Source organism: Dromaius novaehollandiae, chromosome 9 (genome assembly GCF_036370855.1).
Source record: "Dromaius novaehollandiae isolate bDroNov1 chromosome 9, bDroNov1.hap1, whole genome shotgun sequence".
Classification (NCBI taxonomy): Eukaryota; Metazoa; Chordata; class Aves; order Casuariiformes; family Dromaiidae; genus Dromaius; species Dromaius novaehollandiae.
The window spans coordinates 3584812-3609812 of NC_088106.1; the positions used below are offsets into that span (position 1 = coordinate 3584812).

Genomic DNA, 25001 nt, shown 5'->3' on the forward strand with positions numbered 1-25001 from the left:
GCAGTTTTACATATAAATTATGCACAGCAGGACTGTAAGCGTGCATCAGTAATTTGCATGCAATAAAAAAATCCTGAAAAAACAAGGAAATGTCAGAGCAGGCATTATAGTTGCTGTGTTTATCTTGAACCATATTTATAAGTAAACAATTTCAAAGGCAGATTTCAGAGCTATCATGCACTTACATCATCTGAAGAGAAGAACTGATCAATGATCTCATAAGCCAGTTTGTAGATGTCTTCATTTTCATGATTTTGTAGCTGTTCAATTTTCTCCAGGCCTAGAGGAAACACACATAAAATATGATTGGGTTAGAATTCTAAGTTCAGTCAAAATAATCCCCTTCTCCCTGAGGACTCATCATGCAAAATAATTAACAAATCCAGGAATAAAAGCAAGTATGAATAAGGGCTGTTAACCTCATTTCAGCTGCTTGAGCATAAAAGCTTCTTAGAGAATCAAGGAAATATATTAAAGACTGGGACATACCTACTACAACAATTTATACAAAAGGTCAAAAACCTTCTAGCACTGATCGTATTTCCCTCTCCCCACCATGAGTGGTTAAGCTAATTGTGGAAATGCAGTAGGAGTCAAGAGTTTCACTGATGTTTTGGCACCTGGTGCAGTCCCTGTCCTGTGACATTCAAAATCCACTCTCACACTGTCTGTGGCATGCATGCAATCAATTACTGACCTGTAGCTTGAGTACATAGCAGTATCTCCAGTACAATAAAAATTAGCAGACATGAGCAAAGCATGCATATGAATATATTAGGAAGTTCTGACCATTCTCTTCATGTTTAAAAAAAATCCCAAAACAAAGCTTTTACCAGTGCCCGAGTTTATCACTGTTCTTTTTCCCTGAAGAGTTTCAGCCAACTGTGAAACAGCAGCCAGTCTAGAAAGCCTGAAAGCTATTAATGAATTACTACAGCTATTATATTTCTACAACTTTTGTATGTAGAAACTTTTAAAAATTCACCTGATGCGACTTGTGTACAACTAAGTATGTCATACCTACATTGATACGCATTTATGAAGTACACCGAACTTCACACTAGAGAATTGGCACCTGATAGGCTTCATAATATACAATCCAATTTCTATGTATTTTACTTGATCGTGAACTTAATGAGGAAAAAACTGAGTATACTTGTCTAATAGGCAGGAAAAACTGATATTTAAAATGCTTGCTCCAAACATTTGTGCCAAAATACAGTAAAGCCCGCAGCATGCACGTGCAGTAAGAAGCGAAATCATCACTTTATAAGAAACAGTATCCAAACATTCAGCATCATACCTCCACACTCTTCTATAAGATTGGCTATGGTTTCTGCTTCATCTTCAGCCATTTTTAATATATTACTTAGTCCATCCAGAACAACTTGCACAACTTGTGCATCTTTTACTGTTAGCAAATTGCAAAAGGGAGGAATTACATTTTGTTGAATTAAGTACGCCACCTAGGAAAAAAGCAGAATTGATTCAGAATCATGAGAGAAGCAAGAAATGTACCACAAATGCACACTCAAACTAGTGAAGTAAAAATAATCAGTTACCCAATCGTCATTTTCAGAAATACTCATTTCAGAGCATAAAAAAAGTATCACTTATGAATTAGATTATAAACATATCTCAAGTCTAGATTACTTCGACAAGCAGTAAATACTGAAACCTTTTCATTATTAGAAAAGGAGTTTCAACCTGATCTTTGAAGAATGACAACCTCCCTCCTGATACAGTAAATAATCTGGGTTAACAAGAAACTAGAGTACTCGTAATCAATGGCTTCTGCCCAACATTATGTCTTGTTTCCATTTAACTCACTGACACACTGACATCAGAAAGCAGCAAGTAATGCAGTCCACCTGCAGCTTCCATGCTTGTAATTATCACTCCTACTCAAGGAAAGTGGCAGTACAGATGCTGAATGACCACGAAACCTTATCAGAACCTGAATGTTGCTATTCGTAGTTACTAGGCCACACCAACGAGAGCTCCCATCCACATTCCCATTGATAATCCTAATCCCAGGTCATTCCAAAAATGGAAGCTGAAGTTCACTCTTAAATCCCTTTGTGGAAAAGGGAAACAAGTTACTGAACAGGGGGAGGAATCAACACCTTCATAATCCTATCACAGAAAAAATCTGAACTAGGCAACTGAAACACTCTCTCAAGTGCACTTAAAGTAGGGTAAAGGACCCTTTCTAAGGGTTTGACTCACTTGGTCTTTTCTTCCGCTGATTGTTAAGTTGCTTATTGCCCAAGCAGCTTCTTTCTGAGTACCAAAGTCACCCTAAAATACAATAGTAATTAGAAATAATCATTTCAGTTCTTATTTGATAAATTCATCCTGTTCAATGTAATATTCTGGTAGAAGTTTACGTTTGTTACAGTCATTTCCACATGGTGTCACCATATCAGTTTTAGCTAAGGAGGAAGGGTAACTGACAAAGCCTACAGATGTTTGAGTCCACAAGTGTTCATCCCTCCCCTGCAACAGTGTCTTTAATGCTCTTTCTAGAGCAAGAGAAATGTTTGTATCGAAGTAAAGAAAAACAGCTGCAGTACTCTTTCCTCTCACACTCCTTATCAACAGCTGTCATACATTAGTGAGAGATAATGTAGTGAGTGGTAATTTTGATAAATACTGTGCATACCATAATGAAGTCTGGCTCTGAAGCTAGCCAAGTCAAGTCTGTTTACTAAATTGAACTATTTATTAACAACTGTATGTTACTAGGGGAAAAGACGCAAGCAGTTCTTCAGTCACAACCCCAACCCCTACACTAACACAGGACCTTGCATTTTTGCTTGGCTGAAATCATCAGCAGGTTGGTATTTCTGGCTTCCTTCCACACTCCAGGAAAGGAAAGTCAAGTCACATTTCCTACTTTTTACTTTATTCATTTGAAAGACAGAAGTGTTGTATACTTTTCCCCCATTTATAAACACACTTTTAGCTACACTTTCTTCACAATAGAGTTCCTGGGAACAATGCAGTTTGGAAACTGATGTTTTAAAAGGTACTAAAACTCAACAGCTGAAATTGAATACATGTGTTTGAACTCCAGACAGATGACCCATTGGCAGTCAACCCCTGGTACTGAACAAGCAACGAGAGACTTTCATTCAGAACTGTTTGCTGGCAACTACTTCACTTTAGTATTTAATGAAAAGTAATTAACCCCTCCACCCCCCAAAAGCATTCATCTTAAAGGTTTAATCTACTACTGAAGAGAAACACATCTATACATGCATACATATTTAAGTGGCAAAAATCTCTGAACACGAGGCTATGCTTTTTTTTTTTTCTTCAAACAGATATCCATTTTTCGATGCAGTTTTACTAGTTTTACTAATTAAAAATGAACATGTTAATAAATGCCACTGTTGAGCATCTCCTTATGTTTCCATATTACACGAGAAAAAAGGACAAAGTCCTTTAAGAATAGGCAAAATGCTGGGAACTAACTTAGCATTGTTCCCATGCACACCTCTTTGTATGACATAAGAGCAAATTCTGGCATCACTGTTTACAAAGAGGAGAAGAAAAAGGGGAAAAAAGAATTTCACAGGATTTAGAAGGACCTCAGAAGGAACTCTCCCTGATATGCTTCCCTTCCCCACTGCATTTAGACATACATCACCTGACAGCACTTTACAAAAGAATATCTGAACCAGCAGTAATGTATTTATCTTGCAGCATACAAAAATACACATGGAGCTAGTTTACCAGCTGATTAATGCCCCTTCCCAGCATCCCCCACCCCGGATTTTACAATATGATATAAAAGATAAAGCATGAAGTTCAATGCCACTTTCCCTACTTAAGAAAATAAACAGTTAAATCCTTGTTATCTAACCTTATCTAGAAGATGTATTATCATTGGAACAAGGTTTGCATCTATTACTGCCTGAACTTGCTGCTGATTTCCTGCAGTGATGTTAGATAGGAACCACACTGCTTCCTGCAAAATAAAAGGATTTACTGAAATTAATTCAGTCTTGTATACCGTATTCTACTCCCAGTCCAGCTAGTTTTTATACATTCACATTTTTACAATTGATACAACAGCCAATCTTAGACCAAGTCTTTAATTGCATCTGTTTTGTATATAGCTGAATTCCTATTAAGTGGACTAGAAGTACAGATAAAGTTGTCACAACTACATCTCCTCAGGAAATTCTGCAGGACTCTAGTCTTTCATTGCAAAGACACTACAACCAAATACTCTAAAATTCATAGATTAAATGGAAAATTTAGAGACGAAGTCACAAGGCTACAAACAAGCACTCAGAATTGATTCTGCTACTGAGAATGAATGTTACAGCATATTCGGCTGACTGCCAGATCAACTCCAAAATGCATTACAGCATCATGCATTTCAGACTCTAGAGGGGTAAAAGATGTTTTTCTCCTGTTCCAAAGTGTGTCTTTTTTGTTAGTTTCAAATCATCAAGAAAATGCAATGCATACTAATCAATTTAAATGCATGCTTCTCAAGAACACTAAAGTCACAGTATCCTTTATGATCATCCTATCCAGAAGATCACATGCCCAGGACACCCTCTTTCCAGCAGTAACCACTGGCAGGTGCCTAGGAAAGTATGCAGGAAGAGATCTTTCCCCCAGTGGGCCCTCCTAGGCCTTGATGGCTGACATTTTGAACCAAGCCAAAGGCTATATTTGGAATTTTTTTTTAATTGATCTATACTTCTAGTTACAAAGAAGTAATGAAGATGGACATAAAATTAAGTATATAAAGAATAAGCATCTCCTTGCTTTTAATCTTGTAGTTGATAAATTTCTCCTCTCCTTAACCTGCATGACAACTTCTTGGATAAATATTTATTTCTAACACAAGATCCAGAAATTCCCACATTTGTGTATGTGACCATTCAGCTGAATCTCTTGGATCAGATCACAGGATCATTTTCATTAATGAACCTGTTAGAGATTTTTAAGATGCCCAGGCTTGTCTGGTGAGCTTGTTTGGGGCTCTAATCATCGGCAATGTTGAAAAGCGACACCCCAGAATTTAACAACATGCCTCAGATGCACTCCGGAATCAGCACTTCATTATCAGTGCCCCCAGTTCATAGCCTTTTATGTACCACACAGACACAGACACACACTTCCCCCTCCCCCCAAGAAGTTTGATTCAATTCAAATTTTATTTACCATGCACACTCCATTCAGAGAAGCATCCAATTATCTCTGTTTCATCACTTCCAAGAGAGTCAGTTTGATTAAGATATGTTACATTTACTTCACATATCAAGAACTAACTTGTAAGTTGTCAGGTAGTACTACAAGATAAAGCTTTATTTTATAAAAAATTTAATTAGAATAATTGGAAAATGACCATTCCTGTCAAGGACAAGTTGGTAGCTCCTCAGATATTTTTCTAAGTATGTTAACTTAAAGGGGGGGGGGGGGGGGGGAATTCAGCACGCCATGTGCTCTTGCAGTATCTTAAAAGTAGTCAGTCACTCAAAGCTCAATCACGCTACACTATTTGTGGAATTCAAAACAGCCAAGCCAAATATCAAATAATTATCAATCAGCCACAATCTCTGCAGTTATGTACCTTATTAATTTTTTCTTTGGGATGCGTCAGAAGTGCTGGAAAATGTGAAAGAGCTTCACAATTCAAAACTACTTGTGTCTGTTCATCGGTACCAGTGACAATGTTTCCTACAGCTCTCAGTGCAGCAGTCTGAAACAGAACGCTTTCTTTTAAGTTTTTTCGAAAAATAAATTTTAAACAGAAAAGACAGATTTTTCTAACCAAACACATTCTGTACCTTCAGAACAAGCACAGTTAAAGTAAAATATTTTATGCAAAAGCTGTACCACACAGCATTTTTAATAGTTCATGTTTAAGTTTTAAAACATTTAAAAGAAACACTACTTTCTCTAGTATTACATTTTAAACAACTCTTTCTTATAATTATCCAAACATACTTGCACTTTAACTTCTTGATGACTGAGAAGAGGAACCAAATGAGGGACTATTCCAGAGTCTATCACCATCTGGATCTGTTCATTGCCAGCATCCGTTAGATATGAGAGCGCCCAAACTGTATCTACCAATATCTAAAAAAAATTTTTAAATTAGCACAGAAGTGTTATAAATCTTAGAAAAATTAAAAATGTATACAGTTCATATTGTGAAGTCAGGGTTTTGATGCAATGCAGCAGATTCACACCCATAACCCACTTCGTTCTACAAGTTTTGTACATTCCAACGTATAAAAGTCTGAAGCATCTGCTATCTAACCTGTTCCTGCTCCCAAGAACACAGAGGTAAGAATGAACCAGCTAAATGGCCCAGACTACTACAACTGAAATTCTGAAGAATATAATAATCAGTGGAATTCAAGAATATCTGCCCTTCTCATGAAAGACTGATCCCTTGATGGAAGACAAAGTCTTCTTTAGGGAGGACTGCTGGCATCTGACATACTCTCAAACCAGCAGTCTACACTTCACATAATCTCAAGTTATTATTCCTAGAGTTCCACCAGGAAAGTTAAGACAGGCTTTGACATTTTTTAAAACGTAATGCTGCAACACTTTAGACTGAATTTCCTGGGGGCGTGCCCATGTACAAATATTCACACACAGACAAGCCAATTAAAAAAGCAGAAAATCAGAACATTTCAAGTGACAGTTTACAAAAAAGTTAAGCAGTTGAGAAATTGAGCGTTATTTCAGCTGACCACTCTTGACTAACTGATCTGTAATACAGACCTTTCAAGAAATTCCAAATAAGCTTCATTTTCACCTAATGGAATGATTAAAATATAATCCAATATGTATATTAGTTTAAATATATTTTGTTAAAGCACTTGGTATTAAACTTAGACACCTAACTAAATTACAACTTTGATAAACAGCAGAGATACAATCATGAATAATTCTGCTTTTTGTTGAGGCAAAAGGCTGGCCTATTTAACGATATCAGTAAAGTCTCCATCATTTATTCCACTGTGACAATAAGCTAAAGTTCATATTTAACACTTTAGAAATGTATAATACTTGCTAGCATTTTACATTAGCACCAGTGACTCATATTTCTCCCTGGATTACTGGACACTGGTTTCCATTACAACCTCAAACTTTTTAGTGCTAGCCATACAAAATCCTATGTTTATCTATTTGTCTGCAGAAATAGATAAAACCACATTTTTACTTCCTATGAGGATAAAATGACTGCATGAAGAAAATAAGCTGATTCTCTTAAGCGTAGGGAAAGTACATCCAATGGAGTACCTGCAAAAATACACAGGGAAATAAGGCAAAAACATAACTGCTGCTTAAAAACACATCGAGATATGAAAAAGATATCAAAATAAGCTTGCAATGATCCAAGAGACGACTTTTTTTAGTTACTTATGACAAGTCATGTACTTCACCTAAAAAGCTACACATGAGCACAAAATGACTTGCTGGAAGTGTTGCTACTTACATTTACATCTGTGTGGTGAATTAAAACGCAGAGGGCTGGAAGGATCTAAGAAAGAGAAGAAACATTTAGCATTAAACAGCTATATTTAAGGCATGCAGATATTCAACTTTAATTACACCGAGCAGTGAGTAATTCAGTCACCTCCTGAATGGTTTCCATCGGTGGAGGAGGATCTTTGTGACGACACAAGTTGACCATGACCCAAGTAACATTTCTTAAGAAAGTTATGGGAATAGATGGGCTGATGAAGGACAGCAGTGGTTTCACTACTCCAAGACTAATAACATAATCTCTACACTGGGGTCCATCACCTGTTTAAAACACCAAAACCACACACAAAAAAAAGTATGAAGACAAAAACCATCCCATGCCATTCACAGAAACAGTACCACAAAACTATCCTCTTAAATTAACAGTAGGCCAGTTCCTAAAAATAACCTGAGAGCTTTCTACCAATGTTTCAACATAATTTATGCACGAGTCTTAGACCCTGTTGTATGGGGCTCAAATCTGTACCATCTCCTGATTCAGCATACATCCAATAAAAGAATTAAAAAGTGATTAATAACAGCTACTTAGTAAATAATAATGCATCCAATACTCAGCACTGACAGGGAAGTTAGCCTGCTCTAACTTCTGTACATTTAAAGTTGTTTAAATTAAGATGCATACAGACCTGAAGTTAAAGATGATGGGCCTGGGGAGATGCATATAGATACAGACATCTACCACAAAGGCACACTTATTTAAAGCTTAAAACAGACTTATAGCTGCCTAATTCCTTTGTTTTGAACTGCTCGTTAAAAACAGGCAAACTGCTAACAGAAAAACATTCCAAGAGTTATAGCAGATCTAAGGGACAGGGTGGTGGCAGGGCAAAGGAAAAGGGAGGAAGGCAGTGCAACCATAAATAGTTGATTGACCAATGAATTCCTGAAGATCCCTACAAAAGATTAATTAGTACTAAAACAACCCAGTAACAGTTTTGAACTGCCTGAAAACAGACACTAATCTTTGTTTTTGAAGAATAAACACTACTTCTGTCACTATCTAGGTCACACTACAGTTGCCTCATACTGTCCGACTTGTACTACAGACACACAAAACACTAATAGTCATTCCAGGCAGCTGCAATGCTGAACTTTGTTTACTTTCCAGTATTTTAGAAATGCCTAGTTTGTCCTTTAGATAGTAGAAAGCTCAGTATCTTATAGCTGATATTAGCTTTCCAGCACTATAAATATAATCAGGACTGCAATCATGTACACTGCAGTAGCTAAAGCTCACACAGAAAGAGGACAATCAAATGAAAGATTGAAAGATCACAACCTAACTAGAATTCAACACACACTATGTACATGAGCTCAAGCAAAATGTCAGAACTCAATGGAAAACAGTTTTTATGTTAACAATCTGCACATTTGCCGGCATTTCCTCTTCCTGTACCTGGAACAGAAGATGTAAAGGCACATGTTTTTGTGCACACACTGTGTATTTGTAGACAAAACAGGAAAAAGTTCACAACAGTATAATCCTTAACATAATACCTCAATGTATCAAAGCCAGTCTAAGAGCTGCATTTCATACTTGAGCATATCTCCATGTTCTAACAGACAAAATCCTAACTATTTTATTCATTCATTTTCAAAAGAAACTTAAAGGTTTTTAATAGCAGGAGTAACACAAACCTATGATATTGCCTAAAGCCCACACAGCTTGCTCACAAACATTTTGGTGAGGCGAATGTAGCAGTCTCAGAAAAAGTGGCACTGCATCTGAAAAACACAAACAAAAGAAACCATGCCGTTGTTAAGAAATAATTTGTCTTTTGAAAGATAACTGACATAATTAACTCTTAAATAAAAATTCAATACTGCATGAGAAGTTTTTCTTCTAGCTGAGTACTGGTCAAAGCTTTACTACTAGCCTTCTAGATGATATTGAAAGAAAAAACATTGCAACAGTTATTCCTTTATTAGTTTCATATAAGAGCCTGCAATTCAGAACACTAAGTAAGCAACTCTTGACATTTAATCTGCTTAGTCTTAACAGAAGTTTACTGAAACTTATCAAAACTCCACACTTAAGTATACTAATTGGAGTGAGTTTAGAAATTCAGTGCTAACTTATTTGTCAGAACTAACTGACAAGTAGTAACTGTTTAACAACAACCTCACCCAGTCAAGTTGGCCAAGCTCAGGTACATCCACATTACTGACTGGCAGTGTAGTAAGAAGGAGGAACAGGGGTTTGATTTGATGCAATCTTATGATTCAAGTACTCTATCCCCCATCACATCTTTACTAGCACTGAAGCATGCGCCAGTCACTGGTCCTAACATGTGGAAAGCCAACTACTTGAGGACCTTCCAAATACATTGGAAGTGGGAAGCTCCAGGCAACACTTCAGCAAATAACTTCAGCCGTGGTTCTGCCAGGAGGGAACAAGGCTGAGCACAAGTACGGTGAGCTCCAGTGCATACCATAAGTAACAAGGCAAGGTAAACTGCACCAGAAGCATCCCTGCTGCTGATACAAAGCACTCACTAAGCACCACACCACTGCGTACTTGCTCTGATATTTCCAGACTCAGCCATATTACCATCTTTAGGAGACAACCCTTACGAAAGCGTCTGCGCAGCAACAGCTGCTGTTGCTACAAATCCATTCTGCTCCGTCTCCCAAAAGCTAATACAGATGCACTCAATGTGAAGCATCCTTTAAGATCAGTAAGTTTTGACTCTGAGCCTGAGAGCCGTTGTCAGAGATAACGGAACAATCTAGCTGATCACCACAGAGGAGATCGTTTCAAATGCCAATACGTGACCAAAAAGAGCCGACTGACTGAGCAGTAAGAAAGGGATCCAAAAGACAACACACAAAACCACAGTTTTAATCAAGAACAAGACAGCTACCGTTCTGCCCCATGCTGGGGTCAGACAGGAGAGCACTCCCAAACAGCAATAGCTATACTGAGCCAACATTTAAAAAACATTCTACATGTACTACATTTGGATAACTCATTTGGATACTCATTGTTGCCCCCAAAACTAAGGGGCTTACATGGCTGACAGCATAGTCTGAAAGAAACACTCATATACTTCAAATCGCATGGTATTTCACCAAATGCTGGTATTTTATAGATTTTCTCTCAATACGAAACATTTTTTGCTAGAGATTATCACAATAGATTCCTTATTTTCTCCTAAATAAAAGTACTTACAATGCCTGTATGCAAGGAGGGAAACACATTCCCAGCAACTATATTAATTAATACTTTCAGGAAGATGACAGACCATCTTTCATTTAAAGAAATCATTGCAAGAAACAAACCACACTTTCATAAGTTACAACTATCAAATTGGCTAATATAGAACATACATGCAGGCCTGGCTGAGTCAGAAATCACCGAAATAAATTACTGCTCAATCGGCGCTTAGCTTCAATTCATCAATAAGTTGGGTTTAAACAGTTTGGAAAAAGTGTTCTAAATCAAGAGATGTGTAACAGAGGTTATATATGAACCAGATTTTCAAATGAAAACTCAAGATGCAATCAGGAAAGGAACAGAAGGAAGATGGGAACATAAAGCTACAAGTATTAGCAAAGACCACCTATTTTAAGGGTCAGATCCAATCTTTATCCAAGTTAATGGGGTCAACACTGACCGTTTGTAAAAGCAAAGGGTAATTAATCTTGTAACCAATGCAATTTCAAAGCACACGTTCAATTAAAAAAAAGTTCCTTAGACTGAAGTTACCTGCCTTAAATTCTTTGAAAACTGCCATTGAGAATTAATGTATTAGTTCAGTTAAAAGGATATTTAACCCCCTCAGTCATTTAACAGAAAAGATGTTGCTAAAAACTTTAGCATGAAAGATACTACTTTTAAAATCATATCCAATAATCTACAGATTGTGAGAAGCCCATAACCACTAGGCACTAACAATGAACAAGAAACAATCTACTGTTAAAGCGGAACGGTTAATCATGGCAGAGATGAAAGAAATATGGATACAATTTCAGTGCTTAAATCACACAGTACATTTTAGAAGTAGTATCACACAAGTTCCATGCAGTTTTTAAAAAAAGCAATATACAGTGGTGGGTGGGGGAACCTACAAAAAATATGAAGTATAATTCTGTGCCTTTTCATTGTTGGAAGCACAGCACATCCAATGGAACCAGCAGCACAAACTGCAATACAACACTGACTCCAACTCTTAAAGCTACTGATATCTCACTTAATGGAAGTTTTGCGGATTTTTTTTCCTCGAGTTTTAAGGAAAAAAATTGTTTTAATGTTTGCTTGATTCTGTTATGTGTCACAAGAAGCTCAGCTGTTTCATTCACTAAGTTCGAAAAACCTGCTGACACTTCTGTTCAGCTCTGCTTTACCAACAGAAGTACCACTTCAGCCCAGGACACGTTTGAAGTACAGAAAGTTGTTTGTTTTGCTTGGCAGTTCAGATTCCAAGTACAACAACAATTCCTTCCCAAGCTTCAGATTCCTCAAAATATGAAGGACAGCATTTTATCTTCAGTGTGATTTTGGAAGCGCATTCGATGAGAGGCACCCTCTGAACTTGGTCCACACCTTTTCCTCCCTCTTCACAGTTAGATAGGAAATCCCTCCATGGGAGATTTAAAAAAAGTCTGAAAAATGGAAACCAGCAGATATCATCTCTGCTAAAATAGTGAGTTCCCAGAAGAGATTACTCACCATCAGGAAACCCAACTGAATTTAAAATCTGAGAAAATGAAGAACAAAAGCAGGTGTGCGCTTCAACTGATGCTGCTTGCCAGAGAAGAGGTAGAACTTCTGGCAGGAGACTTCATGGGCAGGTCCTTCAGCGACGTGCCTGTGATTGACAACTCAGTTTCAACCATCCTGGCTATCGCATGAAAGGACCAACCCTATCATATGGATTGGTGAACATGCTTGAGACAGAGAGAACAGGAGTGTGGATGCTCTTTACAGTACCATTCAGATCTTCTTATTTTTGTGGAAGTTACAGTGCACGCTTTATCAATGATCAAACACCGTTTGACTTACTAGATTGAACTACGGCCTGTGTTTGTTCAGAGGTTCCAGATGCAATGTTTGTCAAAGCCCATGCAGCTTCAAACTGTAAAGAAGGACTACAAAATAAGAAAAAAAATATTGTAACATGAGTTTTCTTTCAGAATCTATAGGCATGTTAACCAAATATTGAAAATTCTTGCAGTAATTAAATGGTTTTAGCTGTAAGAGTACTCACTTGTCATCTCTTTCAAGACAGTGCACTAAAATAGGTAATATTCCTGATTTTATTAAATCATCAATTGGTGGATTGCGATCACTGGAAAGCAGCTTTCTGTTTAGGAACAGAAAAGAAAATACAAGACTTATTAGGGGAATCACAGTATGAGAAGTGATGACCAGAAAGGCTCTCTGGAGGTCATCTAGTCCAGCCTCCTGCTCGAAGTGCAACTATTGCTAACACTAGATCAGGTCAGTCATGGCTTCATCAGCTAAGTTTTGAAAACCCCCAAGAAGTACAGAGATTCCAGAAGTTCTTCAGGAAACATGTTCCAGCACTGCACTACCCTCTGGCAGAGAATTTTTCTTACAGTGTCTAATCTCCTACTCTCAAAGACAAAGTAGGCGTTGTTTTCTCCACTTTAGTGAAAAATAACTAAAGTCCCGTGATAAAAACCACTGAGCTACTGAAAAACTGAAGTCTGTCTATTTCAGTTACCATGTATCCTCTGACTATTTTCGAAGAGTATCACCAGTCAGTAAAATAAAGATTACCAAAATTATTCAGTTACACCCTTCTGCAGCATCTTCCTCCCCCACCTGACAAGGCAGATAAGCAGACCCTGGCTGCTTTGGCAAGACTGTCAGAAAGCTTATTTCTTCTCTACTAAGGATCAAATGTGAGAGGCCAGGGATTCAAAAAGTACTATTGCAAAGAACAGAAGTGTACAGATTTGTTATAATTTCTGATCCCTTTAAGCTTCACCTGTCTGCAGGGAAGGAATTTAAGGAGGACGAAAGAAGGTTCCTGAGCAGGCCACTTGCACTGCTTCCCAAAACTTTTACAGGTGGTGATGATAATTTACATCTATGAGCTTATAAAAATTAAGAACAAAAGGGTTTTTTTTGTCTTGGGCTAAGTACTTTTAATCAACTTTCAATGTATGTTTTGGGGTTTGATTTGGGCAAGATTTTTCCTTCTCATTCCAGCTTCAGACCAAATGGAGACACAGAGTAATTAAGACTGAAATGCAAGCTTCTTCCTCTCTAAAAAAAGACTTTAAGTTACTACTTTTAGGCCTTGCCAACAACATAAATTCCACTGGTTTAATTTTAAATTTAGCTTTCAATTGAAAAAGAGTAAGCTAGTGAGAAACCCATGTGGATAGTTTCATCAGGCTTAATTCAGTGCACTTCAATCTAGTTGATATCAGCTATAATAAATATGGTTTTCTAAGTGATACTATCCTGAGTTAATGGGGTTTTTTTTGTTTTGTTTTTTTAAAAATGCTCTAACACTTATCAGACTCAAGTACAATAACTCCCCAAAGTCCAAGTAGTTTCCTATTTGCCTGACTTCTCTGATCCGGAAGTCTTCCCTTATACTTAAGGCATCGCTTTCTCCCACAGAGTTAAAACAGATACAAAGTTGTAGCTCTCTGCTACAACAAAAAAAGCAGTAGCTCATGAAACAACAGCTAAACAGTGAACTTATGCAAACACGAAGTTCTTAACAGTATTTTTGGAATACTTCTCATAAATGCATATATAACTATAAATGTAATAATTATGCACAATCATAATAATAAAATAAGAGGTCTTAGAGGCTTAATTGATGATAAAATACATTAAAAAGATTTTTATAGTTACTTGTTTCTGTATTCTAGACTAAATACAGTTTATAATCCTGCTAATTATATGTTGTACTCCACTTGAGAGCATCAAGTCATTATTGCGCTAAACCAAGCCCTAGTATTTTTTGTACCTAATGCAATTCTGACCACTTTGAATATCCAGGTATTTGGATCTTTTAAAGCCTTCTTTATCAAGAATTTTTGAAGCTTTTTTGTTTTTAATCAGTAAATGACATCCTATTTCTAGTTTAGCTAGATAAACTAGAAGAAAAAAATAAATATTTGAGAAAACTGTCTTACCTTGCAGCCTGCACAGCACTTAACTGTATACCCTGGTTGTCACTTGAAGCATTCTAAAACAAAAGAGAATTCAGATTTTTCACATATTTGTCAACAGGTTATAAAGATGTTCAAACACAATTAAGAATTTTTTTTTTTTACCTGTACTATTGCCTCCAAAGAAGTGTTTTGCTAGAAAACAGATAAAAAAAACATTAGGAGCTAGAAGTATCTTCTGAATAAGTAAAAAGGAAAACATTTTTAGAGCCAGTTTCTTACCACTCTAAAGTCACCATCTATATCAGAATCTTCACAGATATCTTCATGAGGTACATTTCTCCTCTTTAGAAGATGCTCATCTCTTTTGTTCTTAAAGAGAAAAATGATTTAATATCTTTAAAACCTTGAATGGGGCAGAGGAGGGAAGGAAGAAGAGAAGCTTCTTTTGTAAACCAGTATTAAACATGTGTTCATTGACACTATTAAAGTTCCACCATTCAAGAAGTTGGAAGGGACTGCAGAGGGAAGCACTTTGGCGAAATCACTTTCTAGAAAAAAGCTTCCATCCAACTTTATCTACAGCAGAAACTGTACTTTTGCTAGAGGTTTCACATGCTCAAGTTCATCAGCATCAATACTTACAACCTACTTGTCATTATTTACAAGCAAGACAAGGCAATTCCAAGAATCTAGTTTTTTTTTTCCCTCCCATCTCAGAAGTAAAACATTTCAAGTTAGGATTACTTTTCTCAAGAGCTAGAGTTCTGACAGTTGTAAGCAGTTTTATCTTCACACACATCCTCTGCACTGCTTCACTTGCATGTGTGTTTTGACTACTGCTTTGGGCAAGAGAGCATCTTTCTGTCTCTAGATTAGCAGAAATTCCTTATTTTCAAAGGAAAAAAGTTTTAGGTTCTTAAGCCTTTTAAAGGTTATCTGTAAAGCAAAAATTATTCCCTTTAGTGAATTACAAATAAAAATTGTACTTTTCAGAAAAAGTAAGTTGTATGAAATATGAAGTTTCTAGTACCAGGTATGGTAACTTTAGAAGTTCCTTCTAAACCAAAAGCACCTACACAGAACTTGTAAAAAATCAAAGTGTTTAACAGTGGTGTTCTCAGTGGCCTGCAGCAGAACACACAGCAGCATTTTTAAGCTTTAAATACAAGCTCTTACTGAAATACCAAAACAGCCAAATCCCATTTGGTAAAAACAATACCAGTTCACCTCACCTTTCTCAACTCCACAACAACTTCATTTCTTTGTCTTCTCATAGTCTGAAAGGAATCAAGATCAAAGAGGGTACATTATTTTTTAATTACTTGATCTAGATTCAGAATATAATTTTTGCACAACTTTTTAAGCTTATGCACTTTAAACAGTGCTTATATACACAGGATTTAATTTTCATTATAAAAGTAGAAATTCAATAGGAAATGGAGATACCGTGTTAAATCACATTTGACTGTAGTATTTGATAGTTAAACATAATCCCATAGGTCCTTCCATTGGGAATGAAAAATAAGACAGTAAACTGACTCAATGAAGAAAAAGCTTCTTTTAACAAAGGGTCATGACAGAAGAGCTGTATACGAAGCATAGTAGTACCAAAAACACATTATAAATACCATAGAAAACAACCAATTTCTCAGGTGCTTCCAATTTCACAGTTTGACCATTATTTATAGCCCTTTCTTGATTCAAGTTTTTTAACATCTCCTTCCAAGTTACAGATTATTTTACTAATGATCATGTTATTAGTAAAACACACAAAACTGAGTATTCACCTAGTAAAGCATACCCAGATCTACAAGACAATGATCCTCAAAATTAATACCTGCAGATACTATTACCAGTCAAGTGAGATGAGGAGCTATCACCACTGCTTCCAAATCTAGCACCAATGTTCCCTCCAGAACCAGGCCTGGACAAGAGACAGAGCCTAAGGCCAAAACCCAGACACAGCCAAAACTGCCACTTAATTTAAGAAAGCCAGAATAAAGAACCTCCTTTCAGACAAAGGCACACTGGTAAACTAGGAAGCAGTAAAGCCCGGCTCAGCTGCCTCATCTCCACTCAAGATTAAGAGCTCACACCTCAGGGCAGCCTGGGAATCAGGTGACTGCACAGGCAGAGACACTTGGCCGCCGCTGCCACACAGCTGCACTGATCAGACACACATGCAAGGAGCACAATCCATGACTAACAGGTAATAGTAAACAACGAAGACATCACACAGCTACGTGGAAAAACAGAGGCAGAAGATCAGATTGTACAGGCAACCCTTGATATAAAAAAATGCAACTGTTAAACTAAACAGAACAATGCAATTCTTCAAAATAAATATCTCTAGACAACACAGCAATCTATTTTTAAATGATGCCTACTTGGATTAGGTCTGGCTTCTCATGGAAGCACTGCACCAGTAAGTGTACTTTTCCACATAAGTGATGCAATTTTTTTCTGCCAAATACCCACAGTAAATGTAACAAGTTTCACACCTTTCTGATGTGCACATTCTTCTCTTACTGTGTGAAACAGTAGTGGCTTTGTACCTCGCATAATGACTTTAGACAAGTTCAAATAAGAGACCTAATTAGCAAAGCTGAACTAAAAAATATTATTTATAAATGACAATCAGATGAAGTTTTTCTGTACAGACTCTGATTTAGTGTGTTCAAAGAAAAATGCAATCGTAAACGTACAGAGATTGGTTTACTACGGCTTGTGTTACCACAGTGCAAAGCATAAATAGAAAAAAAATCAGTCTCTAATAATTTTCTTCTATATTTCAAACTCTACAGTGAGTCAGAATAGTAAAATCAGAGCCAACTGCATTTTACTGTGACTTAAAAAAATATTCAATGCCCAGAGAAAGTTTAAAATTCCAGAGCACAAGAGATCCCATTAAAATAGAATACAAGAAAAAGAAAGAGCTAAGAGTTTGTTTCTATTTCAGCAATAAGAAGCAGTTCTGAAGATAAGAACTGAAAGCTTGACTTTGAGGGGCAGATTTTTTTTTTAATCAAAATGAATGTGCATTTCATTAGAATCAATATTTCTTCAGCTCTGAGTAAGGCAGTTTTCTTTCTTAAAGGAATACATTACAAGAAAAAGCAGGGGGCAGGAACAGAGGTGAGTGGAAGAGAAAGGATGGCTCCCCACTGCCTTGGAGGTAGAATCTTTTATTGCTCAAGGACCAAAATGCAGTTCACTATGAGAAAAACAGAGAGAGGAAGGGGAAAAAAAATACCAAAAACACACCCACACAGCAATAGCTTCCCACCGTATAACAGACAAAGCACATGAGCATACCCAATGCAGATGAAGCACCCATAACAACTAGATAAGAGTCACAACATGCAAGTACAAACTGTCCCACACTGAAAAGCACCAAAGCAAGTATCCAGTAAATGCATCTTTAAAGCATGTTAATTCAAACATAGATGAAAGTTAAAATTAATAACAGATCAAAGGTACTAGGAGTCCAGTGCAGCTTAAATTCATAGCTTTCATCTAAAAAGTCATATCCACCACATGAAGTCAATGGTAACATTTAACACGGCTAGTACGCAGAGAATAGGGTTTTTTTACTTTGGTATTATGGACTTGCTCTCCCCAGTTGGATAAGCTTTTCAAGTATTTCTCAGAACTCTTCAAATAATAGTGAAAAATCTCAGAATAATGTAATCTCTAAATAGCAAAAAATATACTTAACATTTATTAACACTGTTCTCACCCAACAGATATTCTCTGAATTAATACTTGTTTTATAAATGCATAAGCTTTTATGAATACATAAGCTTATTCATAAGTTTTAATGTTTTGTAATAGCTCCAACTCAAGTGTCTTTGCTGACACAAAGTGGAGAAAAAGAAAAGTTGAAAGCAGAAAAATTTCTCCAGGAACTATCTTCCTGCACATGTATTTGTTAAACACCATACCAATACAGAATACTAGCACTGTCATCCGGGAGTTCATGCTTCAGCTTTCAAGTGTGTGCATCACTTCAGCGCTGGGGAGCCAAGTCCTTTGCCAGCAGTCACATGCACTGCGGGATACTACCAACTGCAGGAGTCAGCACTATATAATTTGAGTCCAGAAAACCATAGCCTGAGATTCTTCAAAGACATGTATTTCACCTGAATGATGAATGGCAACTCTGAAGAGCAGAGCTGAAGGTGAGAAGCACTCAATAGTCATGTACCTGTGGCTGAAGGGCTGGTGTCTTCCCAGAGAAGCACTTACTGGATACCACCTACCATACAGGCACTTCAGAAAGGCTGTGCAGCTTCACAACTGACTTGCTCTCAGCCTGCAATATGGCATTCACTGTAGTTTCTCCCAAGTCTATTAACCCAACATATGCAAGCAGAAATTAAGATGAGGAAAATCTTTCATTAAAAGATCCCAGAATACAAAGCCCCCTGTCATCTCGCAGGATTGTTAATTAACTCCTTTCCAATCCTCAACAGTGACTGCAAATTAATGAAAGAAGCACACCTAAAGAAAAGCTGCACTACAAGAAACGCTTTTCTTCCCATACTTCAATAATGACACCACTGTTTACAGCAAAGCTGTAGCTAACCAAGAGCAAGACACAATATATATTTTCAAGGAGCAGAAGACCGCATTGTTGGGGCACCAACTGCAACTCAACATTAAACCATAACAGACATTAAAAGATAATACAGTTACAGTTACTAGTGAGCCCAAAAGGGATTTTACTGACTGAAGTGGTAACATACCTTCAGAATGACAAGCACATGCACATGCATGCGTGAGATGGGGAGAGCAGAGTAGGAAAAAGATACTGAAAAAAATGCTCAGACATGTCATTTGAAAGTTTCATAATTTGAAGAAAAAGCATACATAGAGTCAATCAGGCTTTGAAAAAAAAATCCTGAAACTACATCAACTCTGTCTAGAGGAAGAACATGCTTCTCATCCCAGCAGAAAAACTGACAGTCCCTTGGTTTTGATTCCTGCCTGCCTCTCAAGACCTGAATACCTTAGACTCACAATAGCCTCCACATGAAAGACAGAGCAACCGCTTGAGTCCACTGGTAAGAACAATTTAACAAAATAGGGCTCCTTTAAAATTTTCTGTATGAACAGTACGTGGTTGACAAGCTGGTCATGACTGGTTAACTCTATCACTACCCTTCCTCCTAAGGACAGGACATGACCAAAACAGGAAGAACTGAAATCAGCTTTGCCAATAAGTTTCACAGCATTATCACCCCAGCCTGGAATGGGAATAGACAGTTTTGAAGACACCAAAGTGAAAGCAACAGACCTAAGAGCTAACTTGTGGAGGGCTTTTTTGTTTTGTTTTTTGTTTTTGGAAAAATGCCCGAAGGGCAGAACTCTAGATATATTGGTTTCTTGCCAGATGGCATCATAAAGCTAGATTCTCCAGTGTTACCTTCTGTTTTGCAGAAGATCCAGTTTGATTGTCAGACTTCCCTGAATAAGTTCTCACCCTGCACTAATACAACCATAACAAACCAATCTCGATTTAAAAGTTCCTAGGAACAGAGAATCCAGAACAGTCCTTGACAAATGCTCCAATTTAAAAACATGTATCACTTTTTAGTATTACTTCATCTGGCTCTTTTGATCATTGGATCTTGCTCTTCATTTGCTGCACCAAAAATCAAACTTAGTTTCCTCAGCCTACGATTGCCAGCCTTCCATCCTCTTCTTCCCCTCAAGTAAATATAGCTCAAGTTTTATCATAAAGGAGGCCAATAACCATTCCTTATCCCTCCAGTTTATTACTACAATGTTTCATTAGCTAATGGCAGCAGGATTCTAACACTTAGTATGTTTCAGAACACCACCAAACACAGAGGAAATACTCTACACTCCACACGCAGGACCTTCTCCAATCTATTAGCCCTTTCTAAATATGCTAACATGCCTGCAGCTCATGCTCAGTGGATGCATCATGGTCCCTCTTCAAGTTCTTTCCTTGAATCACTGCTTCTCAAGATCTCAGCCCCTATCACATACATAACCTGTCTTCATTCCTTTGGGTGTTTTTTGCTATTAGAACTTATTTCACTCACAGAGCTCTGGTTTTGCACCTACAAAGCAAGGCCTGCCAGTGTACACATTATGCTGGAACTTCACTGATGCCTCCCATTCTAGTGAATGGTTTGCAAAAGCACACCGTTTCTGTTGCAAAAGGCAACAGCAGTTGCTCTGAAGCAGAGCTGCTTGACCCATCTGCTACTGTGCACTGGTATAGCTAGTGTGTTCTGTGATTCAAGCTACAAACAAGAAATAGTGTGGGGGGAAAAATGACTACTAGTTAGCCCCCAAAACCTTTTGGGGGCTGTATGGCACCTTCAATTTTTGTTGAGAACACCACTGACTATGGCCCTGCACACAAACTGCTTACGCATTACTATTTGCTCACAAAGCACTCAGTCTGCAGACCACAGTTTGAGAAAACGAGTCTGTAACCCAGAACACAATGCAATGACTAACAAGTTTTCTTGTGCTCCAGAGGAATAACAAGCCACTGAACTATAGAACAAGAAAAGACCTCCTCCGAGACATGTGCAAGTTCACATTTGGATTTGATAAAAATTCATTCTTGTCACATTCAGTTTAATAAGGTGATTCAGGTCCTCCTTTATCCGTTAGTCCTCTCCTATACTGGTTCTGGTACATTTGCAAACTAGAACAATGAAGTTTATTCTCAAGATGACTGATAAAAATGCTACATAGTTTTAAGGCCAACACCATCTTTACAAAATACCACTAGAAAACACATCTCAGCAACTACTCCTCCTTTAGAATTATAATGGGGACTCAGTTACAAAAAAAAATCAATATGACATCCCCCACGCTGTCATTCTAGTTTCTTCCTGGAGAAGCTGTGCACTCCAAATAAGGTGTCTTACACAAAGATATCAACATGATTTTTTTTTAAACCACTAAATGTGTGAGCTTCAACACAGAACTACAAGTCAGTTTAATGGAACCTATTTTAACTAGCTCTCAGCGAGTGAAGTTACTGCCCTCCTTCAGTTCCTTCCTATTTGAATCCCGAACAAACTTATTTTGTGCAGGATAGCGAGAAAGTTGAAAAGCTTCTAACTACCTGGGATAGCCAGTAAGTCATGCAATTAACTTTCTTTCAATCCTCTGAAGCTTTCTTAGTGTTCCCAAATATTTTGTTAGTATTACAAGTCCATTGAACTGCATTAGCCACTCTTTAAAAACTTCACACAGTTGGAGCTGTGCTGATCTTAAAACACCTAGATTCAACAGCTGCTTCAACTTTTGTTTTGAAGTACCCTGCCTTACAACATTATCATTGTTTTATATCATGTGTCTCTCAAATACAGAAGTATCTATTGGACACTCCTCCCAGTTCAAGGAGAACTGGGAGAATCAAGGTGCAAACAGGAAAACCTGTTTCTGGTTGAAAAGGCAAGATGAAAAGAAGTTATCTTTCCTAGCTTTCCTATTAGACAAGCACTTCTATAATTTTGTATAAGATTACAGATAAGCATCGTTGAAGTATAACTTAGTTTTTGGAAGTATAAAAAGAAATAGTGTAACAGTTTGGACAGTTCTTTAAAGCTATCTCCTTTCTGGGTTACAACTCTAAGGGTTTTTCCTCCACAGCTCTGATTTTAACAATTCCTTTATCTTCAAAGCCTAACAGCATACTCCACATACTACACCAGAAATCTTAAACACTGCAAACAGATACTGCCTTAGTATTGGCTATATCTTAGCTCTTTCATGCCACAAACTCTTCTGCAGTTAAAAAAAAGTTTATAATACTCAATATTTATGTGATCATTACTATACATAACCAAAAAGGACAAGGAATCATTTTGCGTTTCTGGTTACAATGAACTCATCTATTCCTAACCTACTCATCAATATCATCTTCAAACATACAGCAGCAATTGTTTACAATATAACATGTTCTTGCATGCATGTTTAAACAATACTTAAGTGTATAAATAACTTTTATTAAGCATATATTTTGTAAATCAGTGTGGGTTTGTTTGTTTTAAGACCAGGCTTTCTATTTTTAGAAGCACATTGATAGAGATTAGAAAATGAAAGTCAAACTTTAATTCATATTTACATATGCAAAAGGCTAAGATATGCTTAGCATTTTAAAAGATAGAAGTTAAAAATTGTCTTCCTGTCTTCTGAAAAATAGCTAAAAAATAAGCCCCAAATATCTTACTATGAGGTGATAAGACCTGGAAGTTAAGTACACTGTGAGAGCAGCTATTATTAATTTAACTGTCAATGAATGGACTTGAGCAACATGTAAGAATGTGAACTTTTAAAGTTTTTAATTTGCAATATGATAAACCTTCATAATCTCTAGAAATATTTATTAATCTAGCATTCACCAAAACTAATACTAGAGTGATTTATGGTTTGTATGGCAATCTGTGGAGACCAACTGTCACAGCAAAGAAAAAGGATCACCAGTTTTTAACAAAAGAAATGGCTAATGGCTAAAGATGTAACTTCAGCAGATGTAAAATGGGGGAGGAGTGAAGGAGGCAGGAGGAGGGAAAGAGATAAAGATCAAATGTTGGCTTCCTATGTGAACTAGACACCTTTCTGCCAAAAGCAACAGAGAAATACACTTGTACCATGAACTAACTGAACACTCATTAGTAACTGTCACTGCCACAGGATACCTGACTACAAGCGGGCATTACCAACATTTCATGCTCTAATGAAAAATGTGGTGTAAGCAGTTAACAAATGATAGCCATAAGCCTGAGCTATTGTATGAAAAATAACTGTCCATGGTAGTTATTTTAGGTACCAAGCATATGTTCCAAGATTTGTTGGATAGATGTCAGTATCTAAAATTTAACATTGCCCAACAGTGTTTTTTCAATGTAGAAGGCCACTTAAACACATCAGCAAATTCAAAAAAAAAAAAAAAAACTTGAGAGATTATCTGCTTCCTGATACACACAGGGTTCTTTCTACTTGTGCATGTGTTTAGCTGACTTACCTTAAAACTGAGTATGTAGGCACCATAAGAGAAATAATGCAGACACACTCCATTCTTTTCCATTTTTTTTAGTATGTCAGCATATACTTTACGCACACTTTCCTAAACAGTCTCTTCCCGTACAGTTATCTGTTCAAAGATAACTAAACAACTTAGACAAAAAGAAATCAACATCTAAGGCAAGTCCTCACTAACAAAGATAACAACTCTATTACTAAACAACAGAGCAATCACTGCATTAGTTAATGCCATTTCCAACTATTTTGGTATTTGGCATTGCCAAACATTGTATATAATTGAAAAATAAACTGTTATACCAACACGATTGTTTCCTAATGAGAACTTGCCTTAGATGTTCATTTCTTTTTATCTATATTGTTTCAAGGAAAAAAAACCAAGCTATTATTGACTTCTAGATTAGCCAACTGTCCAGGAATAAGCATGGCTGATATTTTCCACAAATGACAGCAAAATAAATGCATCCTTTACTTTTGAAAAAAGATACTCTAAAATTATCTGTGCTGCCACTTCATATGAAGACTAGGATACTGTACTACATTATTCACAGGAACACATATTGAGGCCAGTGCAAAATGGAAGTGAGAAATATCTGAAGTGCATTTCTTCACCAGGGAGAACTCCACGCCGTGGATATGACCATGCCCAGGTTCCTCAGTCAGCACTGCTGGCAAGCCTCTATGGGTGAGGCTTGAAACATAATTTTAGTATTAGAATATTTACTAGGGAAACCCTAAATTAATTGTCTCTGCTGCTGTGTTGACGAAGCAGCTTTACAGCTGAAGCAAACAGCATACACGGCAATCCGGCCTCCAGAAAGTTTAGGGGCTGAACAGTACGAGCCACAGCTGTTTCCACGCTCAACCAACCGAGCACTGAAACACTAACATTTGCCCCATTCTCAAAAAGGGCGTTTAAACGAACAGTTATTGCCTGTAGTTAACACCAAAGATTAATACTCGGGTATCTTAAGAGACAAACAGCAGAGCGGACAACCGGGCCCTAATCCCTGACTCAGGCTTTTCGGGGCTGCTCAGCGCCAAACAAAAAAAAAAAAGGAAAAAAAAATAGGGTAGTTAAGCGTTTAGGAGGAAATTAAGGAAGAGCTGGGCGAAAATACTACTTTTATGGCTGTGGGCAGCACGGCGGCGCCTTAACGAAGGGCGGCTTTAACTACACCCAGCCGGGCCCGATAAGCGCCCGCGGGGGGGGAAACGCAGGGCCCCCGCCCCACACGCGAGGGAGCCCCACGCGCGGCGGGGGGAGGGGGGGGGGGCGGCGGCTGCGCGCGGCGCCCAACGGTCCGGCCGCGCCCGGCCCCCAC

The 25001-nt window shown here is 37.5% G+C and overlaps 1 protein-coding gene and 1 non-coding gene across 2 annotated transcripts in view; both read right to left on the bottom strand.

Annotated features, from left to right (window-relative positions):
* KPNA4 (karyopherin subunit alpha 4) overlaps positions 1-25001 on the bottom strand; it is a 29465-nt gene that overhangs the window by 3981 nt on the left and 483 nt on the right. Inside the window, exons 2-16 of the mRNA XM_064516568.1 lie at positions 15870-15914; positions 14917-15006; positions 14800-14829; positions 14659-14711; positions 12744-12839; positions 12539-12624; positions 9172-9258; positions 7625-7794; positions 7484-7528; positions 5977-6108; positions 5600-5728; positions 3872-3976; positions 2230-2301; positions 1304-1466; positions 186-280 (exon numbers count right to left, since the gene is read on the bottom strand). Of these exons, the coding sequence (XP_064372638.1) occupies positions 186-280; positions 1304-1466; positions 2230-2301; positions 3872-3976; positions 5600-5728; positions 5977-6108; positions 7484-7528; positions 7625-7794; positions 9172-9258; positions 12539-12624; positions 12744-12839; positions 14659-14711; positions 14800-14829; positions 14917-15006; positions 15870-15914 (1398 nt within the window). The remainder of the gene's footprint in view (positions 1-185; positions 281-1303; positions 1467-2229; positions 2302-3871; positions 3977-5599; positions 5729-5976; positions 6109-7483; positions 7529-7624; positions 7795-9171; positions 9259-12538; positions 12625-12743; positions 12840-14658; positions 14712-14799; positions 14830-14916; positions 15007-15869; positions 15915-25001) is intronic.
* Positions 4921-5243, bottom strand: LOC112986487 (small Cajal body-specific RNA 7). The gene has a single exon (XR_003260032.1). It is a non-coding gene; the product is annotated as a small Cajal body-specific RNA 7 (non-coding RNA).